Below are 18434 nucleotides of genomic sequence, written 5' to 3'. Positions count from 1 at the left end.
CAGAAACCGGTCTCTGACTTGCCTCTGCGGAGCTGCTGGGCTTCCAGCGCCCAGACCTCTAGGGACACACCCAAGAAGGGTCCTGCAGTCATTCCCAATCTTTAGGCTAGTCCCTGAGTAGAGCCCGTGGCTTTCTTCACCTCTACCTTCCGGGTCCCCAGGGCTGGCCAACGACAGCCAGACCCGGGGCAACCGCGGAGATAACGGAAGGTTGGGCTTGTGGGACCACACCCAGTTACCTAAAGAGCACTGGGACAGAGTAACGCAGCAGCAGCACCCAACCGAACCGGCTGGGTCTTCCCGTGTTGGAAAGCAGCAGTGCCCTTCCCCTCTGGGGGCTGAGGTGGGGTGTATTCAGAGCCTCCAGGGCGGATTTGGAGTTTAGGACCTTAGGGCATTAAGGCATGTGAGGGCATGGCTTAAGTGAAAGGGCACTTCCATCCTGCCGGGCCTCACCATTACCAGCTAATTCAGAGGAAGAACCCTCTAGGCTCAGGCTGGAGGCAGTGCCCTCAGCTGTGGAGGCAGCCAAGGCCCTGCGCTGCCCCCTGGTGGCATGACTGTGAAGGAGGGCAGGGCTTTCAGCCACTGGAGCTCAACCCTCTCTACTACTTACAGGTGGAAGAGGCAGGGGGCAGCGGCAGACAAGGGCAGGGTCCCACCAAGGTCAATGGACAGTGGAGGCAAGGCAAAGCTGGGCTCAGTGGACCTCTCTCCCACCCAGTGCACCACCCCGAGTCTCCTCTTTGCCCTCCTTCCTGGCCCACCCAGACTTACTAGACGCAGCAGACTCATAAAGACTACAAGCTGAGAGAACAACTCCAAATTATCTTTTATTTATACAAAAAGGGCATATTTAGCAAAAGACACACCGAGAAAAGAGTTATGGCCTAGGAGACGAGGCAGGGAGGCGACAGGCCTTCTGAGGCTCTGCTGGGGGGAGAAGGGGTCTGGGAAAACGGTAAGTCCTGGGTAAGTGCTGAGCGGTGGGGCCACAGAAAGGAGAAAGCCCCAGCTGGATCAACACTGTTGGCAGGTCATGGGTGGGACTCCCAGGGACCTCACTGCTCCCTCTTTTGGGGGTTCCAGTTACTGCTGCCGACTGGAGTGAGAGCCGCCCACTGGTTCCTGGAGGGCACCCACCAAAGGACACAGGACAGGAAGCCCAGGATGGGAAGTGCAACTCGGGGTGAAGGCCAGGGAGAAGCAGGTGCTCTGCAGTGGCCAGGAAAGGTCCAGACGCCGAGGAGGAGTCGAGTCCTGTTACGTGCGGGCGTTCCGCTCTGTCTCTGCCAGGCACTCTCTGACTAGGGCCCGGGCATGGATGATGCCTGGGGTGAGGATGGGAAAGGAACAGATGAGGCCTCAGTGACCCTCCATAGCCCCACACCCCCCTCCAGAGGAAGACCCCCCTCCCTCCCTACTCCCCTTTCCTTTCAGTGAAAGGGACTATGACCTAATGGGGGCCTGGATGAGATCAGAGGTTCGGTTAATGCTCAAATTTGCCCCGGTGAAATACAAATTCTCTGGACCTTCCCTGGAAACGGACTCGGCTGCAATTCACTGCAAAATGCCTCTGTGGACAGTGATACTGGCCCTAGTCTACGCTTGGCTCAGGTGGCCTCCACCTGTCTTTCCTTCCCAGTGTTAAGTCTCCTGGGCAGGGGTGGTGGGCCTGGCCTCACTCACCTCTCTTCAGGCGCTCCATGGCACTCTTGCTGCCAGCATAGGTGGGTCGGATCTCTTTGCCCATCTCCTCTATGACCGACAGCAGGTCCGTGTAAGTGCTCTGGGAGCCCTGGGCGCCAGGTGGTTTCATTGCCTGTGTCAAAGGAGAACACGGCAGTGAGCTCAGGCCAAGAGGGGGGCTCCAGTCCTCCTCCACAGGCAATCCTATGGAAGATCCTAGGCTCCACTCACCTGCACATAGCCCATGGAGGGCGGTCCAAAGTCGTTAAACAGAGGTCTGAAAGGAGCAGCAGCTCCCGGCACCGAGCCCGACGGCGATGGGACACTTCCAGCTGCAACAGGCGCGAGTGAGAGGTCAGCGCGGGGTAGGGACGCCTCGTCCCGGCGCTCCAAGCCCCGGACCAGATTCGCCCGATTACCTCCAAAGGGATGCTTGGCTTCACGCTGCTAAACTTCAGGACAAACCCCTCCCCCTGTGCTTCACCAACAAGCCCTACGTGACCACGCCCACATCACAGGCCAGTAAACTGAGGCTCAGCGAGGGTAGCCGGCAGGCCCACTACTGCAGAACTCAGGCCGTCCTCTCTTCGAGACCTCCACCGCCCGGACAGGCGAGCAGGGGTGGAGCTGGATCCTCACCTGTAGGGACCGGGGTGCCGGGCCCAGGGGTGCTGGAGCCCGGGGTGCTGCTGGGGGCGGGGGCGATGGGTTTGTAGGACATCCCCAACTCCTGGGTGCGGCAGACGCCGGCCGGCCGCTCCTCCCGGGTTGGCTGCCTGGCCGCTTAGCTGCGCTCTGATTGGCAAGCCGGCAGCACGCCCCTGGTAAATAGAGCTCAGGCCGGAAGGGCGGGCGGGCACGAAGGCTCCTTCACTCCTGATTGGTGCGCGAAGACGTCACTCGGGCCTTGTCATTGGCCGAGGCCGGCCCCAACAGGCCGCAACCGCTTCTGATTGGTCTCCGCCTTCCGGACCTCGCACCTGTCTGCTCCGGATTGGGTAGTGGTCGATGCCCTCCGCAATTGGCGAGTTCGCGGCCCGGGCCGGCGCGCTCTCAATCCGATTAGTCCCAAAACGCGAGAGGCGGAGCCTCGGAAGCCGGACCTGGGTCCGGTCCGCCGCGGTTCGAGCCCGGCGGGGCTTCCCGGGCGCGGTTGTCGTCCTCACGCCTCACTCACGTTGCTTTGTACGTCACCTTTCCGCTGCCGTCCCGGTTCAGCTGGGGCTGCTGTCGTCGCCGCCGTCGCCGCCGCTGCCGCGCGCGCGCGCGCGCCTTTCCGCCGCTCCGAGTGCGGGAGGACGCAGGGCTTTGACGTTCCCAGCCCTGCGCCCCACCCCGTGCGCTTTTACGTCACCTTTCACCGGTTCAACAACCTGTCCCCGACCCGCGCATGCGCCCTCTTAGGGCCTCGTTTGTTCCCATGGCAACGGACCCCTCACCAATGCTGCTGACACGCCTCTTCCTCGCAATTGCCTGGACCTCGGGTCCTGCCCCTCTTCCAACTACCTGGACCTCAACCTGCCCTCCTCCCCCAAGGCCCCACGCCGGTGCCCCATAATGATAATAGCGGGAACAGCTAATCTTAAATACTTACGGCATCCCGGGTTCTGTACCACGGACGGTCCTGGATCAGGGACTACAGCAGCATCTGGGGTCAGACTGATGGGTCTAATCGCACCCTCAGCCCCCACCCCCACTTGCCCTTGGGCAAGTTACCTCCCTAGGCCTCAACTTCCTCATCTGTGAAATGGGGACGCTAGGAACAACCATCTCCTAGGATTGTTGTGTGGATTAAACGAATAGTCATAAAATGCTTATGTTTCATTCTCCTCTTCCCTATCCATTTCTCTATCCAGACCCCTCTCCTCAAATCTCATTCCTCACAACCTGAGATCTTAGACTCTCCTCCAAACCGTAACCCTTTTTTCCCAGGCTACTTCTCAAAACCTCTCTGGCTTTGTGTACCGGTCATGTCCAGGACATTCATTCATTCGTTCATTCAGCAAACATTTTGATTCCATCCCCCATCTTCGGCTTTATGCTGGACACTGATATGGAAGTGAACTGGCCATGGCTTCTGTCCTCCAGGAGCTCCTAGTCTCAAGGAGAGACAGACAGGGAAGCAAAAGCACACAATGGACTAAGGCAATGTGGAGACTGGGACAGGGAGCATTGGAACTTAGGGGAAGTGTGACATCACAGAAGTTTTCCCAGAGAGGCACCACTCAACAGGTGAATGGACAGATAAACTGAGCAGTCGCCATACAATCAACTATTATTCAGCAATAAAAGGAAATCATCTATCTATAGCCTTGAAAAGATATAGACACAGTGCTGAGAAGCCAGTCTGAAAAAGCCACATACTGTATGATCCCAAATGTACGGCATTCCGCAAAAGGCAAATTGATACAGAAGGTAAAAAAAATGACTGGTTGCCAAGGGTGCTGGGGTGAGGGGGTGCTGGGTAGAGGGGGGAGGGGTAAAATTGAACAGGGGGAGCAGAGGGGATGGGGGGGCATGAAGTGATTATGTATGATGCTGTAATGGTACATGCAAGACCTTGACAGTTACCAAAGAGTAAACTTTTTCATTTAGAAGGTCAGGCGATCCGAGGGTGGAAAGCAGAATATGACAAAAGAATCTAGCTGTATTGCAAATGTAGGAACAGCCTCACTGAAGGGGGTGGGGGAATCAGGTGCTAATCTGGAAATCAGTGGAGTCTGGAGGAACAAAGACAAAAAGATCTGCACGTAAGCACTGGACCCTGGTTGATGACGCGGTTTCCCATGGGGGATGGGTTGACAATTCTGAAACCACTGCACACGTACACTGGAATTCAAAATTAAATAAGTGTAGAACGAATGGCTTCTCACTGTTGGAATGAGGAGTTACAGGTAGCAAGGGAAGGAGGTTAGAATAGTCCATGGGCTAATGGATTGGAGTTGGAGCTCTCAATAGGAGCTCATGTTTAGCTTGACATAAATACAGTTGGTTACATACAGAAATATTTTTTTCTTTCTTTTTACGGCCACACTCACGGCATATAGAAGTTCCCGGACTAGGGGTGGAATCAGAGCTGCAGCTGCTGGCTTACATCACAGCCACAGCAACACCGGATCTGAGCCACACCTGCAACCTACACCACAGCTTGCGGCAATGCCGGATCCTTAAGCCATTGAGCAAGGCTAGGGATTGAACCACATCCTCACAGGCACTGTGTTAGGTTCTTAACCCGCTGAGCCACAGCAGGAAAGAGTAATCTGACTGTACAGAAACCTGACCAACTCCACCAGGTGATCAAGTTCCCCTCATTAGTGCTGGCCTGTGGAGAGAAGTCACCCTGGATATGCTGGGCTGAGAAGAGGATTTCACTTCTGTAGTTTTCCTTCCCCAGACCCATAATCCAAGACGAATTGTCATGAGAAAAACATCTGACAAATCCCAATTTAGGGACATTCTATAACATATCCGACCAGTCCTCCTCCAAAGACAATTTTTCTTTTTATTTTCTTTTTTGACTACCCTTCAGCACATGGAGTTCCCTGGCTGGGGATCAGATCCGAACCACAGTTGCAACCTATGCCATGGCTGCGGCAATGCTGGATCCTTGACCCATTGGGCCGGGCTGGGGATCAAACCTGCGTCTCAATGCTCCAGATGCCATGGATCCCATTGCGCCACAGCAGGAACAATACTTTTTTTAAAAAAGGAAAATCTGTAAAACCATCCCAAACAAGAGAAGCCTTAAGGAGATGTGATGCCTAAGGTAGGATGGTGTCCTGGATGGCATTCTGGAACAGAAGAAGGACAAGCAGCGGAAAAGTGATAAAATCTGCATCAATTGTGAACTTGAGTTCATAGCAACGTATCCGTATTAGTTCATTGACAGTGACAAAGTTACCTCTCTAATGTAAGAGGTGAATAGCGTATCATGGTCAATTTTATGTGTCATCTAGACTAGGTCGCAGGGGGCCCAGCCCTCTGGTCACACGTGATTCTGTGTGTGTCTGTGAGGTTGCATCTGGATGAGATTAACGTTGGTCGAATCTGTAGACTGAGTCAAGCAGACTGCTCTTCCCAGTGAGGGCTGAAGACCTGGATGCAACAAAGAGGCTGAAGGAGAGGGAATTCTGCCTGCCGGACTGCTGAGCGGGGCCATCGGGCTTCTCCTGTCCCCAGACTGGAACTTGCAACATCGACTTTTCTGGCTCTCAGGCCTTGGGGCCAGACTGGAGCTACATTACCAGGTCTCCAGGATAGCAGCATGCTGACTGCAGATCTTGGGACCACTCAGCGCCCATGACTGTCTGAGCCGATTCTTTACAGTAAATATCTTTTCAATCTAATTTCATCTTTTTGTTTTTTAGAGTCATACCTGCGGCATACGGAGGTTCCCAGGCTAGGGGTTGAATGGGAGTTGCAGCTGCCGGCCTATACCACAGCCACAGCAACGCAGAATCTGAGCCGCGTCTGTGACCTACACCACAGCTCCCGGCAACGCCGGATCCTTAACCCACTGAGCAAGGTTAGGGATCCAACTGGTGTCCTCTTGGATATTAGCTGGGTTCATTACCCTGAGCCACAGTGGGAACTCCTTACAGTAACTATCTTCACACACACACACACACCCCTCCTATTGGTCCTGTTTCTCTGGAGAACCTTGATCCACTAACACATAGGAGAAGCTGGGTGTGGGATGCACAGGAACTCCCTCCCTGTCTTTGAAGTACGTGTGTAAACCTAAAACTACTTAAAAATAAAATAAAATATCCTTATCTGGCTGCCAGTTACCCAGGTGTGCACAGGTGAAAAATTCACTGAGGTGTTCACATAAGATTTATACACGTTAACTGAATGTATGTGATATTCCAACCAAGTAAGTTAGACTGTGTAAAAAGCTCACTGACAGCTTCTCTGGGAAAACCAGGAGATCCTGTAGCCCTGGCCTGCTCCAGCTGGCAGCAGTCAAAGGAGCTGGGTGGCAGGTTCCCCCTTCAGGCAGGGAAGGGGCTCTTGGCTCGCCCCTCTTGCTGCCTGCTTACTGTTCCTTCCCAGCCCTGGTACCTGGGCTAGCATCCCTTTGGGGCTGGGAGGGTATGCATGAGATTTGGGGGAGCTGCGAGCACTTCTGAGGCCAACAGACACTCTGCAGCCAAGTAAGACCCCCCCCTCCCCCGGCAACCAACCCTCCCTCCCTGACTCCAACCACAGAGCCTGCCAAGCTGGGGCCAGTGGCGGTGGGAGGCTGACCTTGAGTAGGGTCTGCTCTTCCCCTGGCACATGGCCATCACTCCCCCTGGCTCCTGCAGAGGGGACAGGTTCTTTTCAGGCAGCAATGCCATCTGTGCCAGCCCGTGGAGGGTGGCAGGAGGGAGGGTGAACCATGGCTCCCAGGCAAGCTGGGGCAACTCCTCCTTATGCCCAGCCCTGCCAGACTGACGGGAGAGATCACTTAATTGAGGATTAGAGATTAATTGTGATCTGCCAGGCAAGTGGTGCTGAGGCTGCTGCAGCCAGCCCTGGCACCTCGGGTCCAAGCTCTAGGCTGGGCAGGGCACCAGTGGCTGCCCACCCGCTCTGTCTCAAGGCAATGATGGAGAGGACCAGGCACAAGCACTGAAATCTCCTACCCCTTCCTGACCTGGAGGTCAGGCGCATTCTCCCTCCCAGGAGGTGGGAATGGGAGCTGGTCAGGCAGTGCCGCAAGAGGCTGAGGTCTGTCCTGCATCCACTGACCCGAGGCACCTTTTCTTGTTGTCACTGTGATTTTATAGTCCCCAGGCCTGGCTCAAGTCCACATCATCTTAATCCTAATGTGCGTGACTTTAGGCCAGTTCCTCCTGGAGTCTTCGGGTGCCAGGCCAATGGGCTGGATCAGCCTGGAGGCCATAGGGGATCACGGCCAGTTTGTAAATAGGAGTATGACAAAGTGCAAGTGGCATTTGAGGAAGAATAATCTAGCAGCATGTGCTGTGTGGCCTGGAGGGGAGAGATGGCTGTGGAGCTGTGTGACCTCTAGCACGTTGCTGAGACTCTGGGCTCTGGGGTTCCTCCGTCTGGAAAATGGGGTAACGAAGACCATGGGAGGGTTGGAGTGATGAGATGTGTCATTTAGTTTCCCTGGGAAGAAGCTACCTCCCCCGGGCGGAAGATGCTTTATTGTCAGAGAAACAGAAAGGGCAAGGAGGCTTGGTGGAGGAGTTGGGGCGGGGGTGAGGGCAGGAGTTGCACACAGGCGGGGGTGGGGAGGAGAGAAGGAGGATCCCAGCTGGAGGTGATGGGCTTCCAGAAATCCACTGGCAGGCCGTGGCTCTGGTCCTGTCTCCTGCCCCCAGCTTCTGTGCAGGCTCAGCGAGACATCATTCGCACAAACTCTGCCAGGACAAAGCCAGTGTTTCAGGTCTGCTCTCTGGACCCCTCGGGAGTGAGGCTAATATACTGGCCTTGGGGTGGGAGAAAGTGTGGTTAAAGGCAGGGCTTGCAAGGGAGTCCGCTGAATCCGGTAGAGAATAAGCCAGGAAGAGGGGCTCTCTTATGGATTAAAAAATAAAAAGTAAAAAATCTTGTAACTGAATCTATTTCCCTCTTTGCTTTGGCCACTAGGAAGCTCAGGAACATTTTGAGGCCTACCTTGGAGAGTTTCTACATACTGATTTTCCTTGGCTTCCTATTATTACTTAATCCTTGTTTTCCCTCTGTTGGGAACAAAGCATAGAGGAAGAGCTGGGTTATGGATAGGCTGCTTGGATTCAGAGCTTGGCTCTATCCACTTTTGCTAAGTATCCCCCCTTTCCTAAGAACTGACTTTCTGGGGATAATAAGATTCCTTCCGCCAGAGTTCTCCTGATGATTACCTGGGAGAGAACATGGGTGTGCTTAGACAGGGCCTGGCACACACCAGTACCAACCGCATCATGGTCTTTCTCTGTTAGTGCCCTCCCCCGGTGTGTGGTCGAAGTGTGGTGAGTGGTGGGCAGTACCTTCAAAGTCCACCAGGCCATCCCCGTTGAGGTCAATGTCACGGAGGATCTCATCCACCTCCCGCTGGCTGAGGCGCTCTCCCAGCAGGGCCTTCAGGGCGGCCCGGAGCTCCCCCAAGCTGATGCAGCCGTCCCCGTTGCTGTCGAACTGTGGCAGGGCGGGTTGTGGCATCGGGTCAGGGCCCGAAGCGCTCATTCACGCGGCCCCTCGCTCACCCGCGGCCACGCCGCCCCCGCCCACCCGCGGCGGCCGCACCTCCCGGAAGGCGTCCCGCAGCTCCCGGACGCCAATCATGTCCGCGGTCTCCGCCAGCAGCTTGGGGCCCATCAGCTCCACAAAGTCTTCAAAGTCCACCTTCCCGCCACCTAGGGGCCCGCCCGTCAGAGACCCTGGGCCATCAGAGCCCCCTGCCCAGCCCCGGCCCTCCTGTGCCCGCCCCCTTTCCCTTCTGGCTTGTGTCCCTCTTCCACGCCCCACTAGACGGCCTTTCCCGCCCCCTGGGTCTCACAGGCTGCGTCTCCCGAAGAGTTCAGCTGGGTTCAAGTCCCGGCTCCGATGACCTGGCTGTGTGACCTTAGGAAAGTCACGTAACCGTTCAGACTCAGTTTCCTCATCTACCAAATGGGCCTGATGGGAGTTCCCTGGTGGCCTAGTGGTTAAGGATCTGGCATTGTCACTACTGTGGTGCGGGTTGGATCCCTGGCCTGGAAACTTCTGCAGGCCATGGGCGTGGCCAAAAAAACCAGGCTTGATGGTCCTTAAGCCACCCGCCTTGTAGGGGATGGTGCGACTCTCTAGGGGCAGAGAGCTTGCCTCGAGAGTGACCAAGGTCCCGGATGCCGGGGGCCAACCTGGGTAGACACCTCTGTGCCCTGGGCTGTCCAGCGGCCCTGGCCATGGCCATGGCCACTGGAGAACCGGGGGTGGGGCAGGACTCGGGCACCTACTGATTTGCTGTGAGATCTCGATGAGCTCCATCTCGGTGGGCATGTAGCCCAGCGTGCGCATGCAGGCTCCCAGCTCCCGGTAGCCGATGTAGCCGTCCCGATCTCGGTCAAACTCCTGGAAGGCGGCCTGCAGCTCTGCCAGGCAGGGCGGAGTCAGTCCTTCCACCGCATCCCTTGGCCTCCAGCCCGGATTGGACCTTCTCCCCTTGGTCCAATCCTCTCTTCCTAAATACCCATCTCTCTATGCTGCCTCAGGGGCCTTTGGGCATACTGTTCCTGCAAATATTTAAGGAATATCCACTTGTGCCAAGCTCTGCTCTAGGTGCTAGGGACATAGTAGTGAAGAAAGAAAAATATGAACCGAAGAAAGGAGGGGAAAGGAAAGAACAAAGTGGGGGAGGGAGGGAGGAAGGCAGAAAGAAAGGAGAAAGAGAGAGAGAGAAGGAAGGAAGAAGGAAGGGAGAGGGAGAAGCAAACCCTTGATCGTATGGAGCTCGCATTCTGGAACACTCTCCCCTCCTCTATGGTCCTATGTCACCTGCTCAAGGAGGTCTCCCCTCTCAGGTCAGTTCCCTCCAGCCCACTTCTGTGAGAACACTCGCACCATTTGTCCTTGTGGTTGGCTTACGGATGTCTGTCTCAAGGGGACACAGGTCATGTCCTCTCGTTACCCAGTGCTCAGCACAGGGCCGGGCACACAGTGGGCATCTGGTGTTCCCTCAATGACCCTCCTGGCAAATGTGACCAGGGAACTGACAGCTGGGGGTTCTCTCAGCCCCTCCCTGCTCAGTCTTGTCTGCATCTCCTCGCACAATCCCCGGCAACCTTCTTGCTCCCAGTTCCTCCTGGAGACGGCTCAGGCCCCCACCCCATGCCCCCCGCTCCAGAAACTCTGGTACTTTCCCCAACCCTTTACCTTCGATCTCTTCTGGCCGCAGTTCCCGGTCCTGAGGGGACACAGAGGGGTTGACAATTCCCTGGGCCACCCAGGTAGCTGCCCCCCTTCCTTCTGGTTTTTTGGGGCCCACTCGGTCCCCCACAACATGCAGGCATAGGGCCTGGGTCTGACACTGCTCAGGCTTGGGGCCTCCCCGCATTCCTGCTGATGGCCTGGGGGTCTTGGGCCCCCTTCCCAGCCCCCCACACCCACCCGCTTCTGGGGCCTGGGGCTCCACCTGCCAGAGGTGGATCTGGACTTGGGTAGAATCTCGGGCTTGGCCATGGGGCCCTCAGCATCTCTGTAAGTCTCTCTTGGTCTCTCTGCATCCCTCTCCTGGGGCCCTGCCCCCTCCCTGTTCACCCCCTTGGTGGCCGTCACTGCCTTTTCTCTGGGTCACACTCTGTCCCCCTTTCTCCCTTTCCTGGTGTGTTTCACAGGGTCTTCCCTGTGTTTGATCCCGTGTCTCTTTCTCCCCTCGCTGCCCCCCGCCGCCCCGTATCTGTGTGCCTTTGCTCTGAGAGCCCCACTGAGTCCTCTCCCCCGACTCAAAGAGAGGCAAAAGGAGAGAGCAGGGGTGATGGGTGGGCGGCAGGCAGGCGGTGACTGTACATACGAGCTGGGTGGCGGCGATGCTGGGCCGCAGGAAGATGCAGGCTGGCCCCACCAGGCTGCTGAGCACCGAGTAGCCCTGGACGCCCGGCCCAGGGTCCCCCTGCTCCTCGGGACTGGGGCTGGGGCTGGGGCCGGGGCCGGGGCCCGGGCTGTGGCGGGAGCCCCCTGGGGGGGATCTGGGCCACTGCCAGCGGTCCTGCAGCAGAGCCGGCCATGAGAGGGGGCAGTGACCGCTCTCCACCCCTGCTCATCCGCCTCTCTGTCTTTGAACCCCGAACGGGATGGTGGATCCTCGCCATCAACACACTAGGCTGGAAGCTTCCACCCTCTTACAGTTCAGTTGGGCAAACTGAGGCCCAGAAAAGGCCAAAAATCTAGCCACGGTCACTCAGAAAGCCAGCGTCAGCTGGAGACCCTCCCTGAGCTCATGGTCTGAGTCTCCCGAGCCAGGACTGATGGGCAGAGGGCGGGGGCAGCAGCAGGGATGGACCGCCGGACAGGCAGCCAGGGGATCTGATGAGCAATGCGAGGCATCGGGGGTGGGGGGCAGTGGTCTGCAGGAGCCGAGACCAGGATAGGTCCCCGGAAAATCTGGGTCCGCGGCGGTGGGTACCACCCTCTCGATCCCTCTCCTGTGCCGACCTGGAAGCCCAGCCCAGCCCTCACCCAGGCTCTGCCAAGCCCAACAGACCCTCCCAGGGCCCACATGGCCTCCTGGCCTTGGCTTTGCCCCCTTAGTCTCCTACCTTAGGTGCCCGCTGTCGGGGACGCTTGGCACAGTTTCCCATGGGCCCTGGAACCATGCCAGGCCTGGAGCCCCAGGGGCGGCCCGGGACTGGGCCTCAGCAGATGCCGTGCGCTCCCACCAGCCCTCTGCCACTCCCAGCAAGGAGCACTGCAGGGGATTTTCCCGGGGTTTTGTGGGGAAGATTGGGGGCGGGTGGGCAGGCGGGGAGCCCTGGGCACAGGGGCTTGGGTCCTAATCCGGGATTATCTCTGAGCATCTCTGCTGGTGAGGGGGGCCCCTCGGGGCACAAGGCCCCCCTGGAAGGCGCAGCTTCCCCACGCTCACTCCCGAGGGTCTTCCAGCCACCCCCTCTCCAGCACCCTCTCCCCCCACCCCTGCCCCTAATCACTCCCGACCAGGAGAGGTTTAAGGTCTTCAGAAGTGGGGCCTGGACCTGGAAGAGGAAGCCAGGTGCCCAGTGTGTCAGGTGGGCTGGGCTATGTCTCCCCCAAGAACCGAAGATGCCCAGGAAGCCTCTGCCCTCCCTGCCCGTGGCCTTGCCCTCACCTCGGAGCATCGGCCTAGCCTGCCTGCCCTTGGCACCCCTGCCTGGACCTGCCCCCTCACCCTTGTACTTGGGGGCAGCTGACTCTGGGCTCTGTGGGCTGGAAGCGGGGCTCAGAAGGCGGAGGTGGGGAGGATGCCAGCCTCCCTCCTGGCAGCTGAGTGATCCGCTGACCTGTCTGTCGGCATGCACGTCTGAGGTCCCCTCGCTGGGCTCAGCCCTGGGTTTGACCTACAGGGCCCCGGTTGGGGCAGGGGTCCCCTCTGTCCCCTTGTGGCCCCTCAGTTGAGGACACCCCCCCACCCCTGCCCCCTTTACCTGCCCGTAGGCGGCCTGCACCTGGGCCTCAAGCTCCCGCAGGAGGGCCCGCCGCCTGGCCACTGGGCTGGCAGGGGCCTGGCTAGGCCCTGGAGCCCCCGCAGAGAGGTTGGGGTCCCCAGTGGGGATGCTGTCATCGGCCGGGCCCTCGGCCAGGGCCATGGAGATGGGGGCTTGGCACCTCCTGCTGGCTGAGGGGCACTGCCCCACTCCGCTCTCCTTGTTCCTGTGGGATGCGGGAGGCGGGATGCAGGATGGCGGCTGAGTGGGCAGCTGTGGGTGTGGCCCCCGAGGGTCCTGCAACGCTTCTCCCTGTGCCTCCCTCCCCAGGCTGATGGGGCCAAGGGCTCTCTGAGACCCCTGTCTTTCCTGGCTCCCCAGGCTGCTCACACGCTCCTCCCTGAAATCCTAGCCTTCCCTGACCAACCAGACCAGCATGCAGCCCTCCAGGCCTCCTGCTCGTTCATGGGCTCTGCATCGCCTCGCATCCCCGCCCCCCTCTGGTTCTGTGTCTCTCTCTGCCCCTCCTGCGCCCCCTGTTCCATGGGGATCCCTCGGTGTGTGTCACACCTGCAATTTTGCTCTACCCCCGCCGCCCGCTACCCTCTGTCCAGCTGTGTCTCTGCCTGTCTCTTTGAGGGTTCCCTCCCTCTGTTGTGAGACTTCCACACTGTCTGTCGGTCTGTCCCTCTTCGCTCTTCCTAATATCCCACCATCCCCTCTCCCACGATGGCTCCTGGATTCTGGGAAGAGCATCCCCCAGCCCTGCCCCAGCTCTTCCTCTCCTCCCCACCCAGAGCCGCTGGTACCTCTGCCCTTCCTCACCTCCCCACCTCCTGCCAGCACCCCCCACCCAGCTTCTGCTTCTCAGGGAAAAGGGGTGGGCAGGCAGCCTCCAGGCCTCTCATGCCCCTTTGTTATGCCCCCGGCCCGCTTACCGCCCAGCTGCCTGCTCCTCACCTCCCAGAATGAGGTCACTGGTCCTGCCCCCGCCCTGCTCCAGGCCTCTCATGATTTATTCACCTGCCCCCTGCACCAGCCTTTGTCCAAGGGAACCAGATCCCACCAGGCACCTGCCACCTGAGCTGATGGCTCTGGCCTCTCTCGGCCACAAGTGGCCATCCATTCATGCCTTTCTTTTGCAAACATCTGAAGTCTGCTGGGATCCAGCCCCAGGTGGACCCCATCTTCCCTGAGGGCCCTGCTCTCAGGCACATCCAGTTCAGAAAAGGGCCAACAGACAGTCTCTCAGTGCTTGGGGACACTGACTCAGCTTCAGGAAGGCTTCCTGGAGGAGGTGAGGGGGTGGGGTGGCATCCTTGGCATGGCCCACCAATTTTTTTGTTTTCCTCTTTTAAGGGCTGCACTTGTAGCATATGGAGGGTCCCAGGCTAGAAGTCCAGTTGGAGCTGTAGCTGCCAGCCTACACCACAGCCACAGCAACACGGGATCCGAGCCCCATTTGTGGCCTATGCCACAGCTCACGGCAATGCCAGATCCTTAGCCCACTGAGTGAAGCCAGGGACCCAGCCTGCATCCTCATGGTTACTAATCGGGTTCATAAACCCGCTGAGCCATGACGGGAACTTCCCAACCACCAATGTTTAACTTGACTCTGGCTGAGTGCCAGGGTCCCCAGCAGGGGTCAGCTATGAGCTTAGAGTGTTCCAGGCGCTGGAATCCAGCTGAGTAGGTGGGGGGAGGCCCTCCGGAGGGAAGTGCGTAGTCGCCCCCGGAAAGGGTGTGGTGGCAAGAAGCTGGAGAAAACTTCAGCGAGACCCAATCTTCAGCAAATGTGTGTGGCACCCTTGCTGTGGGCCTTCCTGGGTGCTGGGAGCCTGTCCCACCTGGTGGGAGCTGCATACTCAGCAGAGCCAGGGTGGCTGTGGAGCAGCGAGTTGCAGGGAAGGGCCCCACCGGATGGGAGATGGAGGGGGCGTGGCGACCTTGCTGTGACTCGGGGCTGAGGAAGTGACCTGGGAGCCAAGATCAGAGGGATGAAGCGAGTGGCCACAGGCGGAGGGAAGGGCTTCCACAAGGTCCTGAGTGGGCCTGAGGATCTGAGGAAAGGCCAGGGTTGAGAGGCTCATGGACATCAGCCGGGGGGTCAAGGCCGAGAAGAGCTCATTGTGGTCATTCGTGTTGACCCACGAAGGCTCCGTCTCAGCATCCTTCAGCCCCTCTGCACCCCGGGTCGCATCTCCCCCTGGAGCCCAGGAGTTCACCGCATCCCAGCAACACTGAGACTCTCCCTCAGAGACAGAAATTCTCAGGCTTTCTGCAAGGTCATTAAAAGGGCCTTTGCTGTGTGACCCTAGACAAGGTATTTCACCTCTCGGAGCCTCCGATTCCTTCTCTGGAGAGTAAGGGTTGACCTAGGATCTGCCTCAAAGTGTCTTTGATAAAGGACCCAGCAGAGTTCAAAAACATAGGAAGCGTTCATGGGAAGCATCCAAAAACTGATAGATATCACATGGGATCAAAGATTCCACGTCCAAAAAACCATCGAAGCGGGTGGGAAGTGTTGGGAAATGTGTGTTCCAAAGTATGAGCTAAAGCAGTGGGGGTTTATCCCCGGTCGGGGCATGGCGGGTAGAAGGGGCAAAGCCTTCACGTCCAGCTCCAGCGTCCGGGATGACCAGGTGGCTCAGTGGTGGACAAATGAGTGGATGGATGGATGGGTGGGTGGATAGGTGGGTGGTTGGATGGGTGGGCGGATGATCTGATGGACTGGTGGTTGGAAGGATGGAGGATTGAGTAGATGGATGGACACATTGACAGATGGAGGAGGGCTAGATGGACAGGTATATATATGGTTGAGTAGATATGGTTTGGAAGCTCGATGGATGGATGGATGGACAGGTGGGTGACTGACTGGGTAAAAGGATGGGCAGAGGCTTTCACGGGCTAGTGGTTAAATGGTTGCATTGATAGATGGACAGTTGGCTGGACGGCTCGATGAGTGCCGGAAAAGATGGATGGATGGGCAAGTGGAGGATAACTGGGTGCATAAATGAGTAGCACATGGGTAAACGAGTTGGTGGGTAAATAGAGATGTTTTGATGCACTACTGGTCTAATGTTTGGCTGCTGGATGGCTGGATGATGGCATAGATAGGTGTATAGATGGACAGACAGACAGATGGAGGTGGATAGATGGCTGGGTGGATGGACGGCTGGTGAAGGTATTACATTCTTCATTAAGAGAGTCCATTAGGCTGGAGACCATATCAGCTATTCCAGTGTCTCCCATGACGTCTAGCCCACTCATTGCTGAGACCTACTACTCAGTATGTGAATAAAGACTTGTGTCTAGGAGTTCCCGTCGTGGCGCAGTGGTTAATGAATCCGACTAGGAACCATGAGGTTGCGGGTTCAATCTTTGGCCTCGCTCAGTGGGTTAAGGATCCGGTGTTGCCGTGAGCTGTGGTGTAGGTCGCAGACGCGGCTCGGATCCCGCGTTGCTATGGCTCTGGTGTAGGCCGGTGGCTATAGCTCTGATTATACTCCTAGCCTGGGAACCTCCATATGATGTGGGAGTGGCCCTAGAAAAGTCAAAAAGACAAAAAAAAAAAAAAAAAAAAGACTTGTGTCTACCTATCGCCTCCTACTCTGAGCTGCAATTCCTCTGATGGCAAAGGTGAGGGCTCCTTCTCCGCCCTGTTCCCCACAAGCCAAACTCTGACATGGCACCTGGTAAGCACCCTACCCAGAGCCATCCTGAGATACCACCTCACACTCACTAGGATGGGTAGAGTAAAGCAATTGTTGGTGAGGATGTGGAGACGCTGGAACCTTCATATGCTGCTGTTGGGTTTATAAAAGGGTGCAGCCACTTTGGAAGAGATTGGCCATTCCTCAAAATGAGTTACCACAAGGAGCTCCCTTGTGGCTCAGCAGGTTAAGGATCCGGGGTTGTCACTGCTGTGGCTCAGGTCACGGCTGGGGTGCAGATCCGTTTCCTGGCCTGGGAATATCCACATGCTGCAGGCACAGCCAAAAAAAAAAAAAAAAAAAAAGTTTCCATATGACCCAGCAGTTTCAATCCTAGGTATACACTCAAGGGAACTGAAAATATAAGTTCACATAAACATTTGTACCCAGAGGTATACAGCAGCATTATTTGTAACAGCCAAAAAAATGAAACAACCCAAATGTCCATAAATGCATAATGGGTAAAATGTCTATATCCAAACAATGGAACATTATTCAGCCATAGAAAGGAACAGCGGACTGCCCCGGGCTACAGCTTCGATGAAGCTTGAAGGCACTATGCCTAGGGAAAGCAGCCAGACACAAAAGGCCACACAGTGTAGGATTCCATTTACACGAAATGTCCAGTAGAGGCAAATCCACAGGGACAAAATAGATTAGTGGTTGTCCTGGGTTCAGGGGAGGGTGGGTGAGGAGTGAGTGCTAGTGGGTATGAGGTTTCTTTTCTTTTTTCTTTTTTTGGATTTTTAGGGCCACACTCGTGGCCTGTGGAAATTACCAGGCTGGTGGTCCAATAGGAGCCGAAGCTGCCGGCCTACACCACAGCCACAGCAACACCAGAACCAAGCCACGTCTGCGACCTACACCGCAGCTCACGGCAATGCCGGATCCTTAACCCACTGAGCAAGGCCAGGGATCAAACCCGCATCCTCATGGATACTAGTGGGATTCGTTTCCGCTGAGCCATGACGGGAAGTCCCAGGGTTTCTTTTTGGGGCGAAGAACATGTTCTAGAATTAGTGGTGATTGCATGACAATGAATATACTAAAAATCTTAGAATGTACACTTTGAATTTTATGCAGCCATAAAGCGCATGCACACACACACGCATTTATTTTCTTATTTATTTTGGCCTTGCTCATGGCATGCAGAGGTTCCCCAGCCAAGGATGGAACCCTCACCACAGCAGTGACAACACCGGATCCTTAACCTCTAGGCCACCAGGGAACTCTCAATATTTTAAAACCCACCAAAGACAGGTGCTGATGTGTACATGGACTGGAGGTGGGAGACGGACAGAGGGAGGTGCCTGCTCCACGCAGCTGGGAAAGCCGTGCTTCTGGGCCCCAGGATGGCCACAGAACAAGACCATAGGCTAGGCCTGGGGAGCCAGAGGACTGTGGGTAAAAGCGGCCACTGGAACACCATAGCATAGTGCCAGGCCGGCCTGGGGCAGCCTGCCAGGGACCCTGAGCTCGGTGGCTGGAGGGTGTGAGCTGGCAGGAGGCTGGCCACACTGGGTGTCTGTCCCTCTCCTGGGTCTGGGATGCTCGTTCACAAAAGAAGTGCATGAACCTCTCTGAGCCTTGCTGTCCTCTTCTGCATAATGGGAACAAGACTCCCTCCCTCCCAGGGCGTGGTGGAGATGAGACCATTTATAGGAAAGCTCTTTGTAAGCTGCTGGGCAGATGTTCCACCAGCGGTGGGTCAGGGAGAGAACCTAGCTCCGGTGCCACCTCCCCCACCCCCTCCCAGCCCCCAGCAGCTGTGGGCTCCGCTGAGGCTCAGGGAGGCCCCCGATTCGGCGTGCTGGGTGTCTGGCATGCTTTGCTGGCTACTTCCGCACCTGGGAAGGACACCTGTCCTCTTTGCTTGTGCCTCTGATGGGGAGACCAGGCTGAGAGGGGCCAGGCTCAGCCAGGCCCCAGTTCCTAAGGAAGA

General features: G+C 57.0%; 2 protein-coding genes across 3 annotated transcripts; both read right to left on the bottom strand.

Annotated features, from left to right (window-relative positions):
* CDK2AP2 (cyclin dependent kinase 2 associated protein 2) lies at nucleotides 809–3319 on the bottom strand. Of its 2 annotated transcripts, none has more exons than XM_005660628.2 (4): nucleotides 2109–3319; nucleotides 1921–2021; nucleotides 1690–1822; nucleotides 809–1331 (listed from the first exon to the last, which is right to left on the bottom strand). In XM_005660628.2, the coding sequence occupies exons 2-4, from the start codon at nucleotides 1933–1935 to the stop codon at nucleotides 1264–1266; spliced, it is 216 nt and encodes a 71-aa protein (XP_005660685.1). In that variant the 5' UTR covers nucleotides 1936–2021; nucleotides 2109–3319; the 3' UTR covers nucleotides 809–1263. The 2 variants fall into 2 exon arrangements, with proteins under 2 accessions (XP_005660685.1, XP_003122502.1); XM_003122454.3 differs by having other exon boundaries at nucleotides 2329–3319.
* Nucleotides 7870–13687, bottom strand: CABP2 (calcium binding protein 2). Its single transcript, XM_021083295.1, has 9 exons — nucleotides 13605–13687; nucleotides 12780–13005; nucleotides 11916–12064; nucleotides 11171–11318; nucleotides 10534–10564; nucleotides 9618–9752; nucleotides 8926–9035; nucleotides 8670–8817; nucleotides 7870–8063 (listed from the first exon to the last, which is right to left on the bottom strand). Exons 1-9 carry the CDS (start codon nucleotides 13685–13687, stop codon nucleotides 8038–8040), a joined length of 1056 nt encoding a protein of 351 aa, XP_020938954.1. The 3' UTR covers nucleotides 7870–8037.

The sequence above is a fragment of the Sus scrofa genome, chromosome 2, assembly GCF_000003025.6.
Source record: "Sus scrofa isolate TJ Tabasco breed Duroc chromosome 2, Sscrofa11.1, whole genome shotgun sequence".
Lineage (NCBI taxonomy): Eukaryota > Metazoa > Chordata > Mammalia > Artiodactyla > Suidae > Sus > Sus scrofa.
Note: the sequence above shows the minus strand (reverse complement) of the source record. Positions and strands in the feature narration are given on the sequence as shown.

Excerpts from the sequence above, each read along its gene's own strand:
- CDK2AP2 (XM_003122454.3), bottom strand. The coding sequence starts at position 2,410 with ATGTCCTACAAACCCATCGCCCCCGCCCCCAGCAGCACCCCGGGCTCC. Across the intron at positions 2,022-2,328 it reads CGGCACCCCGGTCCCTACAG|CTGGAAGTGTCCCATCGCCG; the intron begins GTGAGGATCCAG and ends CGCCTGTTGCAG. Across the intron at positions 1,332-1,689 it reads CATGGAGCGCCTGAAGAGAG|GCATCATCCATGCCCGGGCC; the intron begins GTGAGTGAGGCC and ends TCCTCACCCCAG.
- CABP2 (XM_021083295.1), bottom strand. The coding sequence starts at position 13,687 with ATGAGAGGCCTGGAGGCTGCCTGCCCACCCCTTTTCCCTGAGAAGCAG. Across the intron at positions 12,065-12,779 it reads TGCAGGCCGCCTACGGGCAG|TGCTCCTTGCTGGGAGTGGC; the intron begins GTAAAGGGGGCA and ends AATCCCCTGCAG. Across the intron at positions 9,753-10,533 it reads GCGGCCAGAAGAGATCGAAG|AGCTGCAGGCCGCCTTCCAG; the intron begins GTAAAGGGTTGG and ends CCTGCCTGGCAG.